Consider the following 17,956-nt stretch of genomic DNA (forward strand, 5'->3'; position numbering starts at 1 on the left):
TCCTGAACCTGAGCTTCAGGAGCAGAAACGAGTTTACTGTATTTGATGATTTTCATTGTTTGCTCTGGTAATTGACATTATTCTTTATCTGGAAGGCAAAGTGTTATCTCCTGGACTATTAAAAAAAAAAAAAAAAAAAGACAAGAGATTTCTAGGCACACCTACAAATACTAAGGGTCAAATTTTGAGGATTTGTTCTAAAACATTAACCTCAGGCTAAGCACATGTTCTCTCAAGTGTGCGTGTGGGTTTAATAGAAAGGAAAAAAAGTTGCTCTGGAAGTTAGAGCTCCCACTTGCTAGTCTGAATCAACTGAAAATTACCCTGACACGATATATACGTGGCTCCACCAGACTAAAAACAGTGATTGGAAGAAATATGAAATCCTACTGTACTCTCCAGAACTGTTCTTTTGTTATACAAGAACAGGAAAGTCCAATGTGCGTGTCATTATAAAACTAGTGCATTCCTAGAAACACTTGAACTTTGCTTGAAACACCCCTTGAATTTTTATGTACATGTTCCATTCTCATTATCCAAGGCCTTACATAACAATGTTTAAATTAACCAGAATCACAATACATACATATTCTAAGTCCGAACCTAAATCTACGAAGAAAACAGTGATTTTACTACCAAAACCAAAATTCTGCAGCTTCTCTCCCCTCTGTCTTATTGTCAGAACAGTATAAGTAGAAATGCTTCTAGTTCCAATTCAGACTAAAGACAAAGATGTGCACGAGCTGTTTTAGTGACATTTTATTAATGTAATGTTTCATTTTTCACCCTCACCCTCCACATATGTGCAAATTTCTTCTTCTGGCAGTGAGCCACAGAACAATTCTGAGGTGGAAAGCAGTTGTATAGAAAAAAAAAAAAAAAAGAGAATATCAGAAATTACTTTATAAATGGGCATATCTTATAATACATTACAGTGCTCCCTTTAGTAGCCAAATGTTTCACAAACATTACACTTTATGTAATATCACAAACACACAAAATATGCTTTGCATATGATTGCAAAAGCAGAAGCACTCTGGAACCAAGCACATGGCTTAAAATTATAATAATGAGTCTACTTCAATGTAGTAGATTTTAATAAGACTTTAATAATACTGGTATGAAGCCAAATTGCATAACGTCCCAAAATGTGAAACAAAGCTTTTTCAGAGAAAATAGAAGCTCACTGAAGTATAACCACATTTTAGAAGAAAAAAAAAAAAATCTAAAACAAAGCCATTAGGCATATTTAATTTGAAAAAAATCAAATTAGAGAAAATGAACACAAAATATATTCCCAGATCTCAAAATAAAATTAAAAAGGATATTATTTTAGGCAACATTTAAGAAATGAAAGTACTACGCTAGCACTGAGAAACAAGCTAACACCATAATAATTACCTCTTTTGGCTCAGATGTGGATATGGGTTGAGTATCTCCAATTTCTCTCAAAGGGCAAAAAAAGGATTGAGTTATCTTACAGGTTAATTTTAAGACTGAACTGTGTTGGGTCGTCTAGAGTGAACTTAGACCAATCAACTAATTTCCTTCTATACCTGAAAACCAACTCCAAATAGGTGTCCCAAAGGTAAGAGAGAAATGATATACTCCTTCTAACCCCTTCAATTCTGGAGTCTTGGTGAAAAAAAAAAAAGAATTGAAAGGTCTCTAAAGCTTGCTCCAGCATCGACCATTCTCAGAACAACTTCCTGTCTCACCACCGCACAAGTATAACAGTATTAGATAGCAGTTAATAGAAAAATCAACTTCCTTTTGTTGGGTAACACATGTAAAATACAATATATACTTTAATCTGTATAACCTTTTAAAACACTAGTGTTATGCAAGTTAGAAGATTGGTACTTGTATGGATAACACATTTTGTCATTTATTAGGATCAGCTATTTAGATCCACACATCCAATAGAGAGATCAACATACATTAGCATATTTGAATGTACTACTGGTTACTATAAGAACTGCTGTTTAACTGACTCTAAATCAGTGCTGACAGCCAATCAGAGCATGTGGTGATGAATGCAGCAAGAACCAGAACAGTTTTCTGTACATGGATTATATTGTCTCACCTACATTCCTAGACTTTTAAAGCAGATTTGATAAAGGCATTAAAGATTTTAAGTTGATTTAGATTCCACATGACAAGATGAAGTGAGAGGAACATTTTATGCCTTACATTTCTTAGAAGTCTACTTTACTGTAGAAGCCATTAAAAAGTTGCAAGTAACTTCAAGATGAAAGGCATTAGCAGCTTTTTAGAGAAGGATAATCACAGTCTTCTAGAGATATAATGGGACTTAATTCACAGAAGTTTTTGACTTGGTCTGCTGTTAATTGAATCAAAGTCGATGATGATCTTGTTACATTTTGGCTTGAATTCCCTAAAATAAAGAAAAATACAGATATTAGTTAGTGAGTAGTTAAAACATTTTGCTTGCTTTAGCTCCAGCTGCATTTTTGACGGAAAAAACCCTCCTTGGGTTCACATAGTTTTCATCTCTGTGGGAGCCAATTATAGTGCACCACACTGCGAGAAACCTGGACAAGAAAGACTAAGACAAAAAAAGACACATGGGGAGGGTCAGCCTGTACATTCTTCGGCTATTGGAGTTCATAAATTACCCAGGAGTCAAAGAAGTTTTAACAACTTAGCTGCAGGCGGTAGCATCACGTTACCAAAGCTGGGATTTTTTTTCAAATATTTCATACATACATGTATGTACACACACACACACACACACACGTATTTTCATATACTATATATATGTATACATGCATAGGTATATCTGTATGTGTACATACAAAATATCTGAAATGTATTTTGACAAATATTTTGATGGCATTTTTTCCCTACCACGTCTTCAAAGAACATTTTCAAACTTTGCCTCTGTGTATTATTTTTTTTATTTTTTTATTTTATTTTTTTTTTTTTTGCTAGGGGAATAGATCACATTATGTACTGTACTGGGGAAAAAACCAAACTAGTTAAGAGGGAATAATTTAAAAATTGTAACTTTAAAACTATAAAATTAATACAGCCACAAATCGTTTCCTTTTATTATCATTAGAGCATCTGCTACAGCAATTAGCAAGGAAGGTATTTGGGGACTAAGCATATATTTTCCAGTCTACCAGTAAACAAAGGATTATGCAAATAGTGTGGATTTAGTGCCTAATTAAGCTCTGCAATTCAGTTCAAGAGATTCATTAAATACCACCTACATCTTTAATAATCAATACAAGAATAAAGAACAGTCAACACAGGAAAGCTCATGCTGCTGGGCACAGAAACTGACAGTCTATAACGTACTTTGTCCAGAACAGCAGTCCGAAATACAAGAAACACTTCTCACCCTGGAGAAGTTATAAGATTTGACTTGCAAGGGAATGATTTATGCTTCTTAGTCAAACAGTCTTAGTAGGCACAAAATACACTGAAGAACTAAAACTGAATTTCAAGTACGGCTATATTTTTTCATGGATGTTTCTCAACCCAGTAGGTACCTTTCATCATAAGATTTTATCTGTCAGAATTGTTATGTTTGCAAATTTTTCGAAGTCTTTATATTAATACTGTAAAACTTTTCAGAGTTGCAATGCCTTCCTGACCAGATAATTAGCTTCACCCACAGCATGTTATTGCTATCAAACTAGCTGTTGAACAGATTGTCTTTAGGTATCTCTGCCAGTGTCTTCAAAAACTATTCTTCAAACATTTTTCAGTTTCTCATTACTTTAAGGCAAATATTCCAGATTTTATACTTTTCTCACAAGAAATGCTGACCAAAGAAGATTGGACAGCTATAGGCACCAAGAATTAATTGCAGGTGGCTGATCTGATACCTGCCTAAATTGACTGCAACAAGATACTGAACTTTCAATAGGTATCGTCAGGTCATCCTTGTAAAGTAAGTTAGTCATTTCAGTTACACACATAGGATAATTCTTGTGGTAAGGGACTCTAAGAACTCACTGGGAAGTCTAAACTACTCAAACCAAGGTCAGCAATGATTCTCCAAGTAAAACATAACAAACAAACTATCATATTCACAATTTCGCTGGCAAATGAAGAGAAATTTTCTTAAAAAAAAAAAAAAAAAAAAAGGCCAGGAATAAAAAGGAAAACTCCAATTGTGTGTTTGTTTTTTTTTTTTTTTCATACAAACATTATGAAATTGAACTTTAGCAACACATATGGGAAAGACAATGTTGCAACTGTCTGTCAACCCAGTATCTTTCACAGGTATACAGAGCAAGCCTGCTATCAGTGAATAAAAAGTTGTACAATGCAGAAGACGACACTTTTGCCTGAAAGTTGGCCTTTTCCACAACTTTCTTCCTTTCTGAAATAAAAACAAAGTTAAATGTAAGCTCTCTTACCTGTATACAATACCAGCTAAATCAAACATCCGCCGTGCAGCCGTCATTTCAATAGAGTCATGATACTTGTCAGACATATAAATCACTTCCTTTATGCCTAGAAAGGTCATTAAAAAAAAAAAATGGAATTCCATGGGAAAATAAAAAGTAATGACATAAAAACTGGTACACAAAATCAGAAAAGACAGCACTCACCCACATACTTTAGAACTCTAAGCAGAAGTGAACCATAGAGTTTGTACATGAAAATAAGTCTGTGTAAGGTAAAGCTGTTTGGGAAGGCATTTTTCTCAGACCATTAGAAAGTGTTTTCCCTGATTTCACCTAAGTTCACATCAGAAGACCAGATCCAAAAACTTGCAGGGAAAACCTCAAGGCAGATAGAGTAGGAATAAAGCATTTTTGCAAAAAGCTGTTGAAAACTTGTCCCGTTACCTAATATAGATGAAATTCCTCCCAAAGAACCCCAAATCTCAATCCCCTTCCAAACACACAGCTATAAAAGGATGCTTTTTTCTTCTCCATTCAATAAGTAACTTTCAGTTCCAAGTTTCATAAGCACATATTGCCTCAAACTGTGGAATGACGACACACACAAATTAACAATTTGTGCCCTACTTACAGTAGAAATATAAAGGCTGACCCAAGAGACATTTCAGACCTAACATCATCTTCCTGTATTTACCAGGTAACATAAATACCAATGCTATTTTCTGCTGACCTCAGTGCATAAGGAAAAGGATGAGTGACTACACCGAGAACAAGCAGCAAGTCTACCTTTGAAGACCACTTGATTTTTATTCTGTAAATAAGAGAAATGTAGCACAAATAAAAAATGTCACTTTCCGCCTTCACCCCTCTTCACTTCAAGCCTTACAGACCAAAAAAAGTACTCCCTTTAGCTACATTTTTTTCTTCTTTTGTTCTTTCTGACGCCCATTATGGCAAGAGGAAGTCCTCAGAATAGCAATGCATGCTAAGACTGCAAGACTTTACTCAACGCACAAAACATAAGCTTTGCTTAAGCAGAGATGTTCATTGGAACGGCGGCCTATTGCAGGTGCCTGATCTGAAAAAAAGGCAACACATTTAGGCCAGCACACTTTCTGCAGTGGCACAGATTTATAACAACTGTAATAAAAGACATAATTAAAGTAGGATCATAGCAATCTTGTGACATTTATGAGCAAAGATATTTTAAAATCTTCAAATATCTACTATGCATCACGTTCAAATTAAAATTTCATGTATATACTCCCAACAGACCTTTTGTCATGGCAGAAGTTTATTTCTTTCTGCCCTACTCTATTCAGTGTCAGAGCACAGTAAAATTGACAGTAATTATATGCAAAGCCTGTGTTGTTCTTTGGCAGCTCCTGGTCTAGAAGTTACAAACCTAAATTAGAAGCACGCTTAGAATCACAGAAGATGCAATTAGCACTGGAAAAATTTGGCACCATTCAGATGCAAAAAAAAAAAAAACCCCAAAAAAAACACCAACCCCAACCCACAAGTAGCATCTTATGAAGTTGACAGTGCAATTAATTTAGATCTAACAGCAGCAATTTAACATCAGATACATCCATGATACTGATGAGAAAGCAGCACTGCAACACTGACGAATCAGGCTGGCAGTACTCCTTACCTGCCTGGATGATGAGCTTTGCACATTCATTACATGGAAATAAGGCAACATACATGCTGCACCCTTTCACATCGGCTGAGTTTTTGTTCATGATGGCATTCAGTTCAGCATGGCACACTGATTGGAAAAAAAAACCAACAGAACGACAATTCATAATATCATTCATTAAAATAAATCAGTCAAACTAAAATTGAAGTGTTACATCCTTTCAAAGGCAAATAGCTTGCACAGCTTGTCATAAAGGGTAGAGGAAGAAATAAAAGCAGAAATACCAAGATCAATGAAGGTCAATTGTTCTGACCAGGCTGCTGATTAGTAATGATATCATTAAGCACATTAGCATTGCCATTTGCTAACACCTATAGCAGGCAACAAAGCCGTAGGCTGTGGGCCAAGTAGTTGCAACCACCCTAAGTGAAGCAATATCTCACAGCTTCACAACTCTCTGGAGTATCTAATTGCCAGTATAAAACAGCTCATTTATGTGTTTACATGCACAGATAGGAACATTCTTATGGTTATTAAGAGCACACTATGCGCTCTTAAAGGCAGGAGAATCATGAAGTAAAACTGAGCAGCTCTGTCCTCTGGGTCCCAGAACTGCTCGGTACTGCTGCATGATTCTCTCACCCCAAGAATACACAAGACACACTCAACCATAAAAACGTCCCAGCTTTAATATTAAAGCAAGTTTACTGCTCATTAAAAGGTGCCAGACTTCCCAAGCAAGAAAGCAAAGTCCTCTATTTCTCCATGGATTTGAGATAGGCCAGGTAACAACAGACAACTCTGCCTTATTCCTCCATTACACAACAGCTCTTCTGGTCAGATGGCGACTGAGGGTTCAACTTGTTATGCTCTACACATCAGTACAGCATGGAACGTGTTTCAGACAAAGGAGAAGAGAGCTCAGTTTAGGTCATCCACCATGAACTTCTGAAGAAAACCATTAGGAAACAGGATCTGTGCTACAACTTTCTGTTTACACCTAGGAATGTCAGCAAGTTGCAGAACGTATTCATCTGTCTACTGAGAAACTGTCTGGTGTCATGATAGACGTTGTAAACAGGCACTCAAGCGTGGCTCTGAGCTCGGCCAGAGACCTGTGTGTACAAGTAACACCAAGCACAGGTTTTGAAGAACAGATTAAAAAGAAATAGAAGAAAAAAAAAAGGAAAAAAAGTCTTCCTCTCATATATGGGAAAATTAAAACAGGGAAAGTTATGAGCACAAGTTCATAATATAGGTGCAACTATAGACTGACCCCTGTGTGCATGATCTTGCCACACGAAGAATAACTGAGTGCTGCACTTTCAGCATGCAGGAATCCTTACTGAATGGAAATGTTTTCCGTATGTGCTAAAGGTCTACATGGAACGTCTATGTAACAGCTAACGTGCTATAAATTTACAGCCTAATATACAGTCTAATATATAACCTAATAAACTTTCCCATGTAGGCAAGTCACTAAGGACCAAACACTTACTAAAGAAAGCTCAGTATCAACTTAGACAAGCTGCCCCCAGAATCACTATAATTACACTGTTCACATATCTTCTCATAAAAAGAAAAGCCAGAAACCAACGTAAAAATAGGAAAGTAATAACAGCAAAGGAAAAAATAAACCGTTTGTTACTATTATTTCTACTACTATGATAATTGCGTCACACTGTATTTTAGACTTGTACCATCAATTACACAAGATATAAAAGTATAGCAACTTTTAAACTTTGAAAACCCAGAAAACACTTTTAACTTCAAATATATTACTCAGTTACATTAATTTTATACAGCCTTCAAAGGAATAGCCACAGAATTATTCTGCTGGGGTTACAGAAGAGTAAGGGTAAAACAGCACCTGGAACTTGGGTTTGGTGACTAGACAGAGCCATCCCTTTCCAGTTTCTTTGAACAACGGGCTTATATTCCAGGCAGTTGTCTCAAAGGCCTCCACAAAAGAAAGAAGGATGACAGAATGTTTTCAAAGGCTCACAGAAGTAAATAAATAAATAACCACCCTAATTCCTTCAGCAAATATTTCTACTTTACTAAAACTTAGAAGTCCTCAGCCACAAACACAGCCACATTTCAGTGTTAGTACCACTATAACTTTCCTCCTGCACTGATGAGAAATAGCCTTTTAGAAACTACAGACTTCCAGACTTTCAACAACAAACCTCTTCCAAGCAAAAACAATTTCAGGGCAAAAATAACTTATGAAAGATAATCAGCCGGAGTGAGGGAGGGAGATATTTTGCCTCCTGTCTATCTTAACACAATTTGAAGTTAAAAACAACTACAACTCTCTAGAGTGAAAAGAGAGACAAAGACGACACAGAGATGATAATATGAAAGAAGCAATCATCTCGAGACAAAAAGCATTGGAATCTCCAGTAAAGCCAACAGGATTTAGTTTTAAAAACCAGAGGAGGTGAACTTTTCATGCACACTGTAGCTCAACTAAATATTCCTTTAAGCACAAAGTAGTAGGAGACTAAAGGTTCGCATTGATTAAAGGAGTCCTTCCTTCCAGTACTTTTTACACCCCTTGTTTACTGGGCTATTAATTACAAAACCATTCTGGCTCAGTAGTTTGAACTTGGAAAACTATTCTGGGGGATCTATTATTTTCTGTGTCTTTGTTTTATACATTTCCCTAGACACCTGCTACTGGCACCTGTAAGAGATAGTAGGTTAGATGGTCCATAATAAGGTACAGGCATCAGACAGATATTTTCAGGTTTTGTCCCATAGGTCTTCACTCCCTCTTTCTCATTCTTCTTTCTCTAGCAAATAGGCATTTACTGTTGATCCATTTATAAATAAAAAAATTGTATGGATAACAGATTACTTTACAGACCTGACCAACTTTGTAGAGAGTATTACTTAAAGAGACAAAAGTCAAATCCAGATTTCAAAATCCCTAACTGTAATGACAAGAGTAGTTCCCATTTAAGGTGACACAAAGTTTTCTAAACCATTAAGAGCTCCAGCTACTATTAGCAAAATATTGTTCCCTCTCAGACAGTAAGACACTAAAAGAAACCTTGCACAGGTTCATAGTGTTCAGAAATCTGAAAGCTGTTTATTTAAGCAGGCCATTAGAACTAAAATTTTTGCAATACCCCCTGGGAACTCCCAGTTGTTTAGTATTTTTTTTTTTTAAATAATATTCACATACAGTTAACGTTATATTAGGTCTATTAGGTCTTGAAGATTGGTTTCTATGCTGGAAAAGTGGCTTGAAAAGTATTCTCTAAAGACTTCATTAGCTGAAGAAACAATCATGCAGTAACACAGTGTGTCCTGTGACATTTCCTTCACCTAATACAATGTGCATGAGAGGGGGGAAAAAATAGAGGACTGATTAATTTCTGGTAGTATTAATTCCTACTTGTGTTTCTATCTTTTCTTGCTGCATATCACTTTTATTGCATATTAGGTAATGCTCATCCTTAAACCTACCCACAAACAAGAACCCCCCTCTCCCCCCACTCACCCTACTGACAGTCATTTTTCAGTATTAAACACTTACCATGAATATGTTCTTCCTGACTCGCAGTGTTCAGAACCACTCTTTCCACCTTCTAAGACTGTTCTGATCAGTGATTTTATAAGAACCACTAGAATTACCCAAAATGTTTATTAATACTGTGAAAAGGCTTACAAGGCTTGATGAAGAGCTTGGAGTACGGACCATTGTAACATGTTATATTTTAAACAGAAAACAAAGCAAAGATTCCAGGAAGCGACCTTTCTGTGTAGCTAATTACTCAGAAAAACAGACCAAGAATTTGGAGACTTCACGCACTAAATATGGTGTCACATTTAAAGGAAATACACTTCAATGCATACAGTGTCACGCAACATGTTCTGACTTATTTGTTAACGTAAGATTTTCTACTGCCACCTTAACCAACTTGACAAACCCAGAACAAATGTATGGTACTGGCAAGGTGTTCTGCAACATAAAGCTGGCACAAAAACGCATACGGGGAGTTACGTAATTTCACCCTCTTCTTTTCAGTCCTTTGGTAAAATCTTCACTTTGTTTTTGCCCCTTGTCCATCCCAACTTAGTCCAAGCTCTACTTGCCTGCTACCCTCTACTCACTGCACCAATGCTGGACACAGCAAGGATGCAGAAGGCACTGAGGAGTTACTGAAAAGCACCAGCTCTGGAGTGACAGCGCCTGGGGACTGTGGTTCAAACTATAGAACGATGCTAATTTTATTTCAACCTTTGTGAAAGTGTGGGGGGTGGATGCTGCTCACTGCACCAGTGGAAGATAGAACTCTGATGTTGTGTTGATGCTGCTCACAGCTATTTCTGCTGGCTCCTTCCTGCTTTTTTGCTCTAAGAGCAGTTGCTGTGGTTGGGGCAAGAAGGCAATGTTAACACGAACCAGATTTCATCAGAGCCTTAGCCTTTTCAGACTGCAGTCAGGAAGAGGGAACAGCCCCACCTAACTAATTTGTTCTGTTAAAAGAGGAGAACTGGGAAGTGAATATGGGGACTACCCAGCCCATTTATGAGCAGCACATAAAATCTGCTGGGAGCAGGCAGGGAAACCTTTTGCAGAACCTGAAAAGCAATAGCTAATCCAATCCATTCTTACCATAGTGCTCCAAGATTGCACTAATCTCAACAGAGCACAGGGCTGTTTCTTAAGTGGCAAGTAGAATATGAGAAATTATTTCAAAGTTCCCAAATTTCTTAGACATTTTGGTGTACGATGCTAGAATTAGAAAGAAATCCAGGCAGGACAAGAGAATGAGAGGCTGTAGGTGGAGAGCATCTCCTATAGATCCCCATTCCAGTTGAAGCCTCGGCTTTGCACTGCCAGTTGGAGAGAGTGCATCACACTTCTTCATAGTGCCTTATCAAGTTTTATGCTGTCAAAATAACAGCTTCTACAGAAGTAACATTTGCCTGAATATCTTCAAGCGTTCATCTCTTTAAAAAAATTGATGAAAAGCTCATAATCCTAACACAACAAAATGTTGCTAACAGTTTGTTTCATTTTACACAGCAGGTACTGTTCAATTAGAGTATACTTTCTGCCACAGCACATATTTTATCGTATCTGAACCTGTATAAATATTTGTAAGCATATTTACTCAGTATTTTCTCTATTGCTTAGAGGTTTCTATATTTGCCAGTCATTTTAATTTAAAACCCTCTTAATTAGAGACTGGTTGTCAAATAGATGTTCTTAGATTACAGTGGAGACAGAGGGCGTAACAGGAGCATAGCAACTAGCATCAGTAGTAAGACATTAATAGGAGAAAAATGTAGTATTTTAAATGATCAGTGAGAAGAAATAATGCATCATCAAAGCTTTGCATTCATCTAACAGCACAGGGGGCACTCACTTTTGACTCCAAGCACCAGAATTTTGCGTAATTATTCAGAAATTCCCGTACACTGTATTGAGCACAAAGCTTTAGGAAGAGCTTTTAATAACATCTCAGTGAAGTGGGTGTTCAAAACTAGCTTTCTATTTCTCTGAGGTGCACAGAAACATCCCAATTTCTGTCACTGACTGGCAGCCTGGAAAGAACCAGTTCCCACAAAGCAACAAAAAGCAGCTTGATTTTCTGCTAAGAAAAACAGCGTTCAGCAAAACATTACCTACTTTCTAAAGTAACAAAGCTACACTACTAACCTGTTCAAGTATATTGCACAGCTCAAAAGAAAAGGTTTAATTGGCTTCAAGATTCTCATAGGGAATGCAGAGTATCAATATGGGTGATTTACGTCATGATTCCTGTAGCATTCGAACAGCTTGCAAACATTTGCATCCTCTTAGGTAAAATGAGCACTACCTAGCATTTTCATGCCTTCTTTCAGTAGCAGCTCAGGTTACATTTAGATAAGGGTAAAAACAATTTTTAATCAAGCACAGCCCTTTCTTTAACATTGCACTGAGCAGAAGTCACACTTCACAGTGCAGGCGAGATATGTACAATGTATGCTATATTGTGGCAAACACAGATAACTGAGACAATCTCAAGCCAATAGCTCTCAAGATGTAGTAAAACGTAAGACTGACAGGATTCGTTTAGCCTTAAAACAAAAGTTCAAAAGATCACTGTTATCAGTAAGTGCATGGGCAAAGAGGGAAAGGAGGAAGAAGGGTTGATGGCACTTAGTAAGAAAAGCTGAAAGAACAATGCTAGTATACTCAAGAATGTATAAAACCATTAACTTAGCATAGAAATAAGTTTTCTAGCTATAAAGCAGTGAAACTGATCAGAGCTGTGGGGTCAATGTATCCATCTGTTCTGCTGAAGCTCAATAAATTTATTACAGGATCACCTAACACAGCTCTGCAAGAATAGCCTCTGGGTCCAATCCCCCGCTGTACCTGTAACACTAAACACAGACTGAGCCAGGGATGACCCTTGGCCCTAAGGCCAACTGGCACATGCTAGTTCATGTTCATTTGCTCGGGTATCCATCAGCATTACATAGAACTTGGGCCACACAGCTCCACATCTCAAGAGTCCCAGGGCAGCACGCATTTATTTTGTATGTTTCAGTTCAAACTGCATAAAGAAATAAGATGACTTTTTTGCAGCCCACCACAATGGTACTTGCACAGCATGAAACAAGGCATGCATTGCCTATCCCCCAGTATGGCCTGAGGGAGGGAGGAAGGTTAAGCATACTGTCTCAGCAGGCTTTGCACAATAGAACAAGAGTTTTCTTACAGCTCTTTTTCCACCCTGCACTCTGTAGCAGCCTTGGAGGGAGCCACTCAGAGCAACACCTAGGCTTTGCTCTGGAAACAGACCTTCGGAGCGGTCCAAAAGACACAGAAAGCGAGCTGATGGCTATGCTAAACTAATGCAGCACTTAAAACAGCACTGAGATCAAACCTCAGCCCTTTTCTGTAGCAGTGCAGATGCATAAAAGAGCTCTAGAAGACATCTTCCAGGGTAGCGTGGTGGTATATGCACAGTTACCATCTTGACATAATAAACACCACCCAGCTCTAGAGGAGTCAGCGCCAGCGTTCCCATGATAAGCTCATGGAGCACATAGTAAGATTGTACTACCCTTTAACAAGATAGTCAACAAAAATCAAAGCTAAGAAGTTCAATTTACACAAATGCAGTGATAATCAGCAAAAGCAGTAAGGAAAACATGACAGCTTAATGAGATTTTAGCAGCAATTCTATGTGTCGCTTTGAATCTACCGCAATTTCTTAAAGCAGATTTTATTTTTTTTATATGTACTTGCCTGTTTTGTCAACTGTGCTATCCAGATTAATAAGAAATTGCTAGATTTTAAATGATCTGTGAATTACAAAATAGGTTGTTAATTCGTCACAGTAGACACTTTGTTACAAAGTGGTGATGTTTCCTAACGAGGTGAAGACTGAGATTCTTTAGGGGAAAGGCACAAGTTGGAGCAGCTCCTAGCAATGAACTCATCTCTCCAGGCTTTCAAAACTGATAAGTACATTTTTTAACCATTGTGTATTAACTTTTTACTTGTTAAAAAAGAAATATTCCACAGCTTTTGGAGCCAGTATTAACTAGAAATAAAATTTTAAAAACCCTCATATTTTATTGTATAAAATATTCCCACAAATCCCATATATATATATATTTTTTTAGTTTAAATCAATGAGCTTCATATTTGAGAGCCCTATTTCTGCATCTCTCCTGGAACGTGCTTAAGACCCAAAGACCACACACACTGATCTTAGTTCAGAACTGAGAACTTGCAGCAAGCATAATGACTCAACCAAAATCAATATTCTCTTTTCAGCTTTATCTTTAATCAATGGGGCAATGTTTGTTTCCACACCCTATAAATAAAAAGCAGTCGTACCATGGTGAACCATTATAGTATCTTCATTATATGTAAAACCAGAGCTTCTGTGCTTTAGAACAGACGTTAAAATTTGGCAGGAGCTGGTGCTACTGTAAGCAGTGCGTCTCTTATGAAAAATAACAAGAAATCTTACCATGTTTAAGAGCTAGTTTTAGAAGTCTGATGATGAATTGGTGAACTGAACAAGGACAAGAACTCAAAAACAAAGCTGATTAATTGAGCTGAGCCACAGCATATAATCTTACATTTCAAAGCTATAGGAAAATGTAATATCACTGTTCAGAAAGAGCTTTGGATGAACACAAGAAATTTCCAAGCTAATGCAAGTCCCATTCCTGTATCAGATCAATTTTTAGAAGTTACAAACAAGAACATGGATTTATTGGACAGAAATAAATACTTCGTATTGGAGGAGTCAGAATCCTTATAAAATCCAAGCTCTGGTGCTCACTGCCCCTCATTCACGCACAGGAAAAATTCTCAAGGGTTTTCATTTGGCTTTGTGGTTCTTCCCCCTTCCACTCCTGAACCCAGGAGGGACTAAGATGAAGCACAAAATGAAGGAACTACCCACTTTTCCTGCTCCCACAGCTCCTGCTGCACTAGTCTCACCGCACAGAGGTTCAGCAAGAGCTGGCGTGGAAGCAAAAACATGAAGAGGGATTGAAGACAGCATGCACTCCCCCCTTCTTTATTAGTCCTAACCACAGTTCATCCACAACAGTACCTGCTGAAATCTGCAAGACAACTCTCAATACTATTTCCATGCCCAATAACAGCCAGTCCTCATGGACTGAAGCCTCAAGTCAGCTCAGAGAACCATCCTCTTTGGTTCCTGCAAATCACACATGGCCCAGAGGTCTAACCATGTGGCCTTGTTTGGTAGATGTGTCAATAATCACAGAGGACCCTTCAAAGCAAGCCTGCAGAAAGCCAGACTAAGCCTGCTGTGAAGACACAATCCAAAGTAGCACTCAGCTTTATTTTACCATGAAACTGTCCTTGCGCCTCATTCATTCTCTCCATTTAGTAGAGGTGAATCAAATCACAGGTTGAAATAAACAGTGAAAGTCACTTCACTTGTAGCAGTGAGGATCTACTGTGACATGAAATGAAAAGAGGCATGGAATGACAGTATGTCATACACTTAAGACAAAATTCAAATCTACAAGTCATAACATGTATTATCTATGCCACAAACACCTTAATACTGGGATTTCCCACAACCACTGCAGTTTACAATTTTAATACTAGTACTTTAGACTAATTATTTGTTTTGCATATACGTGCTTTCAGTAATTTCCGTGGAGACAAACACACCAAAACAGCAATCATTTGCATGCACTGTGTGCTGATAAGCTGCATTACATTTACCAGACTTCATTTCAAAGTCTAAAATGGCTAACCATGTATAAACATACTTCACACAGAAGCCAGCCCTCCATGCAGACTTTTAATTTACTTTCAGAGTTGTGATTATTATTCTGATGTATCATGTATGAGCACATTAACAAAGATGGATAAGTGGAAGAAAAACAGAATGAAATTCTACCAGATGGTCTTTCATATGCAGGAACATCAGAAGTCTGACTTGTCAGCTACAAGTAGCCTTACCGTAAGGATACTTTGTGTCTAATCTATGTGCTGCTGTTCTTGTCCAAGGTAGTGCATCATCACTGCAGCCATTAGGCATCCCATTGTACCCAATTCCAACAATCTTGTTTTCTGAATTTACAATACAGGCACCAACCTGAAACAAAACAAAACAAAACAAAAAAAAAAAAAAAAAAGAAGACTTGTGTAGTACCAACAGCATGCAAAAATCATATATCAAAAAAGATAAGAGCTGAAAAGTCAATGCTACAAATTTTAGAGATACGAGCTTTACCTGACAAGGCTGCAATAAACAAGGTCACAATAGAACCCAACAGGCAGACCAGGGCAGATGCAAGCCTGCTACCTTCTAGCCACCCAGCCCCCAGCTCAGTCTGCCAGCGCTGTTCCTTGTCTGACTACAAAGTGAACCAAGTTCAGGGAGCAGAACCAGCACGCAACTAACAGTGCTACATACAAGTTTTCTGTCAGTTCAGCTCCCCAGACCAGTTTTTCCAGTGCAATATAAGCAGCCGCAGGAGCTAAAGAAAATGGATGGATGACTGGACAAAAATGTGCTAGTTCTGACCTAGCTAGAGATAAGCATTCACCCTGCATGGCTTGTTTATGCAAACACACACCAAACGATCAGACACTTTAACCCCCTCCTTCTAGTACTTTAATCCAAATCTGCACACAGCCCTTCTTTTAGACTGAGGAAGTGATGAAGAATTTTAAGTTTTGCGTCCATAATTTAGACGTACTGAAACAACAATAGCATTGATTTTAATTTACACAACATGTTTATTAACTAGCACTGGGTAAACAAGAATTTAGCCCTAAATAAACATGCTTCAGAGAACTGAGAGCCATAACACACAGAAGCCAGCAAGTAACTGAGCAGGCTGTATACATGCATTTTAATCCATTGCTTTGTTGGGATCTTCTTCCTGAAATTTTTCAGGGAAAGGAAACCAACAGCTTGATTGGGTGCTGCAGAACTGCATGTCTCATGAGAGGTTATCTATCACCTCCAACCAATGTTAAGTGCAAGAGAGGTACACGAGCAAAGTAAAGGATGGAGAGAGAGACAACTTGAGTGCAATAACAAACAAGAAGGAATTTTTATACTCTTGCAGGTGAGGCAAAGGAACTTCTGAGATGATAAATATATTTTAAAAAACATTACTATCTACAACTTTCAGTAGTTATATTCTCCTCTAACTGTAACTATATTTACAAGAAAAAGGAAAAAATGTGTGTGTCATTTTAACCTTCAGATGAAGGGAATATTAACAAAACTCCAACCTACAAATGTACACAGAGAATTATACACGAGGTCAGAGCCAATAAAAGAATTTCTGTAACAAAAAACGCTGATCGTGTTGAAAATTCAAAAGCTATATACTAAAATGACTTTTAATAAGAAAACCCTGAAAATGCTACATGTGCACTTGATGTGATGTGTAAGGCAGATTAGGTTATGTTACTCTTATACATTGACTTCTTACCTGAGAACTTGGGTCCTTGCTTCTCTGCGCTGACAAAAATGCGACTGCCATAAAATATTCAGGCCATTCCAGATAATCCTCTCGTTTTTTACAGGATGCTTCATCGCCAAAACTATAGTTTCCAAAAAAAAAAAAAAAAAAAAAAAAAAAATGCAGTCATCATCAGTAAATAACACTTAGGTGAAGTTACTGCTGACTGCATTCTTCCAATGAGAGCAAGTTTAAAGTAATCTAAAGGACTAGAATCTCACAAAGACCACCTTTCATTCGCCAGTAAATCATCAGTGTTACATGCTTTCCAAGAACATATATATGCAACATTTCCTTTCAGAGGAAAGGAAACCCAGCAAGGTTGCAAATTTCTGTTTTAGATAAGAAGGTTGAGCTATTCAGAGCATTGAGCTATAAAGACAGAGCAATTTATCCTCGACAGATAACACCTTGTGTATTTCTAAGATTCAGGTATATCTTGTACTGGCGTTCTTTTCACTCAAACAACACAATCATTTTTGTGATGACTGTGCTAACTGCAAGCCTCTAATCTAAGCTATTTTGTACTTCCGCCTATGACAAGTATTCTCTAGATTTCTATTCGGAGGCTTCCAGCTCTGTCATTCGTTTCTGCCTGTACAATTATTGCTTGAGTCTGCTTCTTTGGACAATGCTTACAGGCAACAGTCTGAGGCTGTAAACCATTCTGATAGTCCAATACTAAGTTTCTCTTGAGGTTATGGGCTTTATGAACACCCCCTGTAAGCTGATGAGTTCAACAAGTTTTCCCCTCAGACAGAATGTATAAATGTGGCATGAAAAGCTGCCTCTGCCCCTACACTGAGCGGTTTATTTGAGAGAAGGAGCACAGGAGAAGTGACGCGTCACTTTCTCTTGCCTCCTTTCGGTTGAAAGACTTCCTGGACAGCACAAAACACAACAGGAAGGTATCTGTGCTTTTCAGAAAAAG

General features: G+C 37.7%; 1 protein-coding gene across 5 annotated transcripts in view; it reads right to left on the reverse strand.

Moving 5' to 3' along the window:
* Window positions 1-1,633: 1,633 nt before the first annotated feature.
* Window positions 1,634-17,956, reverse strand: part of DCTD (dCMP deaminase) — a 52,925-nt gene continuing 36,602 nt past the window's right edge. For all 5 annotated transcript variants that reach the window (XM_042812405.1, XM_042812402.1, XM_042812404.1 and 2 more), the window contains 5 exons: window positions 16,996-17,107; window positions 15,506-15,641; window positions 6,043-6,159; window positions 4,398-4,494; window positions 1,634-2,398 (listed from right to left, as the gene is read on the reverse strand). In XM_042812405.1, coding sequence (XP_042668339.1) covers window positions 2,320-2,398; window positions 4,398-4,494; window positions 6,043-6,159; window positions 15,506-15,641; window positions 16,996-17,046 — 480 coding nt within the window. In that variant the 5' untranslated portion in view covers window positions 17,047-17,107 and the 3' untranslated portion in view covers window positions 1,634-2,319. The remainder of the gene's footprint in view (window positions 2,399-4,397; window positions 4,495-6,042; window positions 6,160-15,505; window positions 15,642-16,995; window positions 17,108-17,956) is intronic.

This window comes from Centrocercus urophasianus, unplaced genomic scaffold (genome assembly GCF_019232065.1).
Source record: "Centrocercus urophasianus isolate 14NV4802_14NV808 unplaced genomic scaffold, USGS_Curo_1.0 seq_13, whole genome shotgun sequence".
NCBI classification, from domain to species: domain Eukaryota; kingdom Metazoa; phylum Chordata; class Aves; order Galliformes; family Phasianidae; genus Centrocercus; species Centrocercus urophasianus.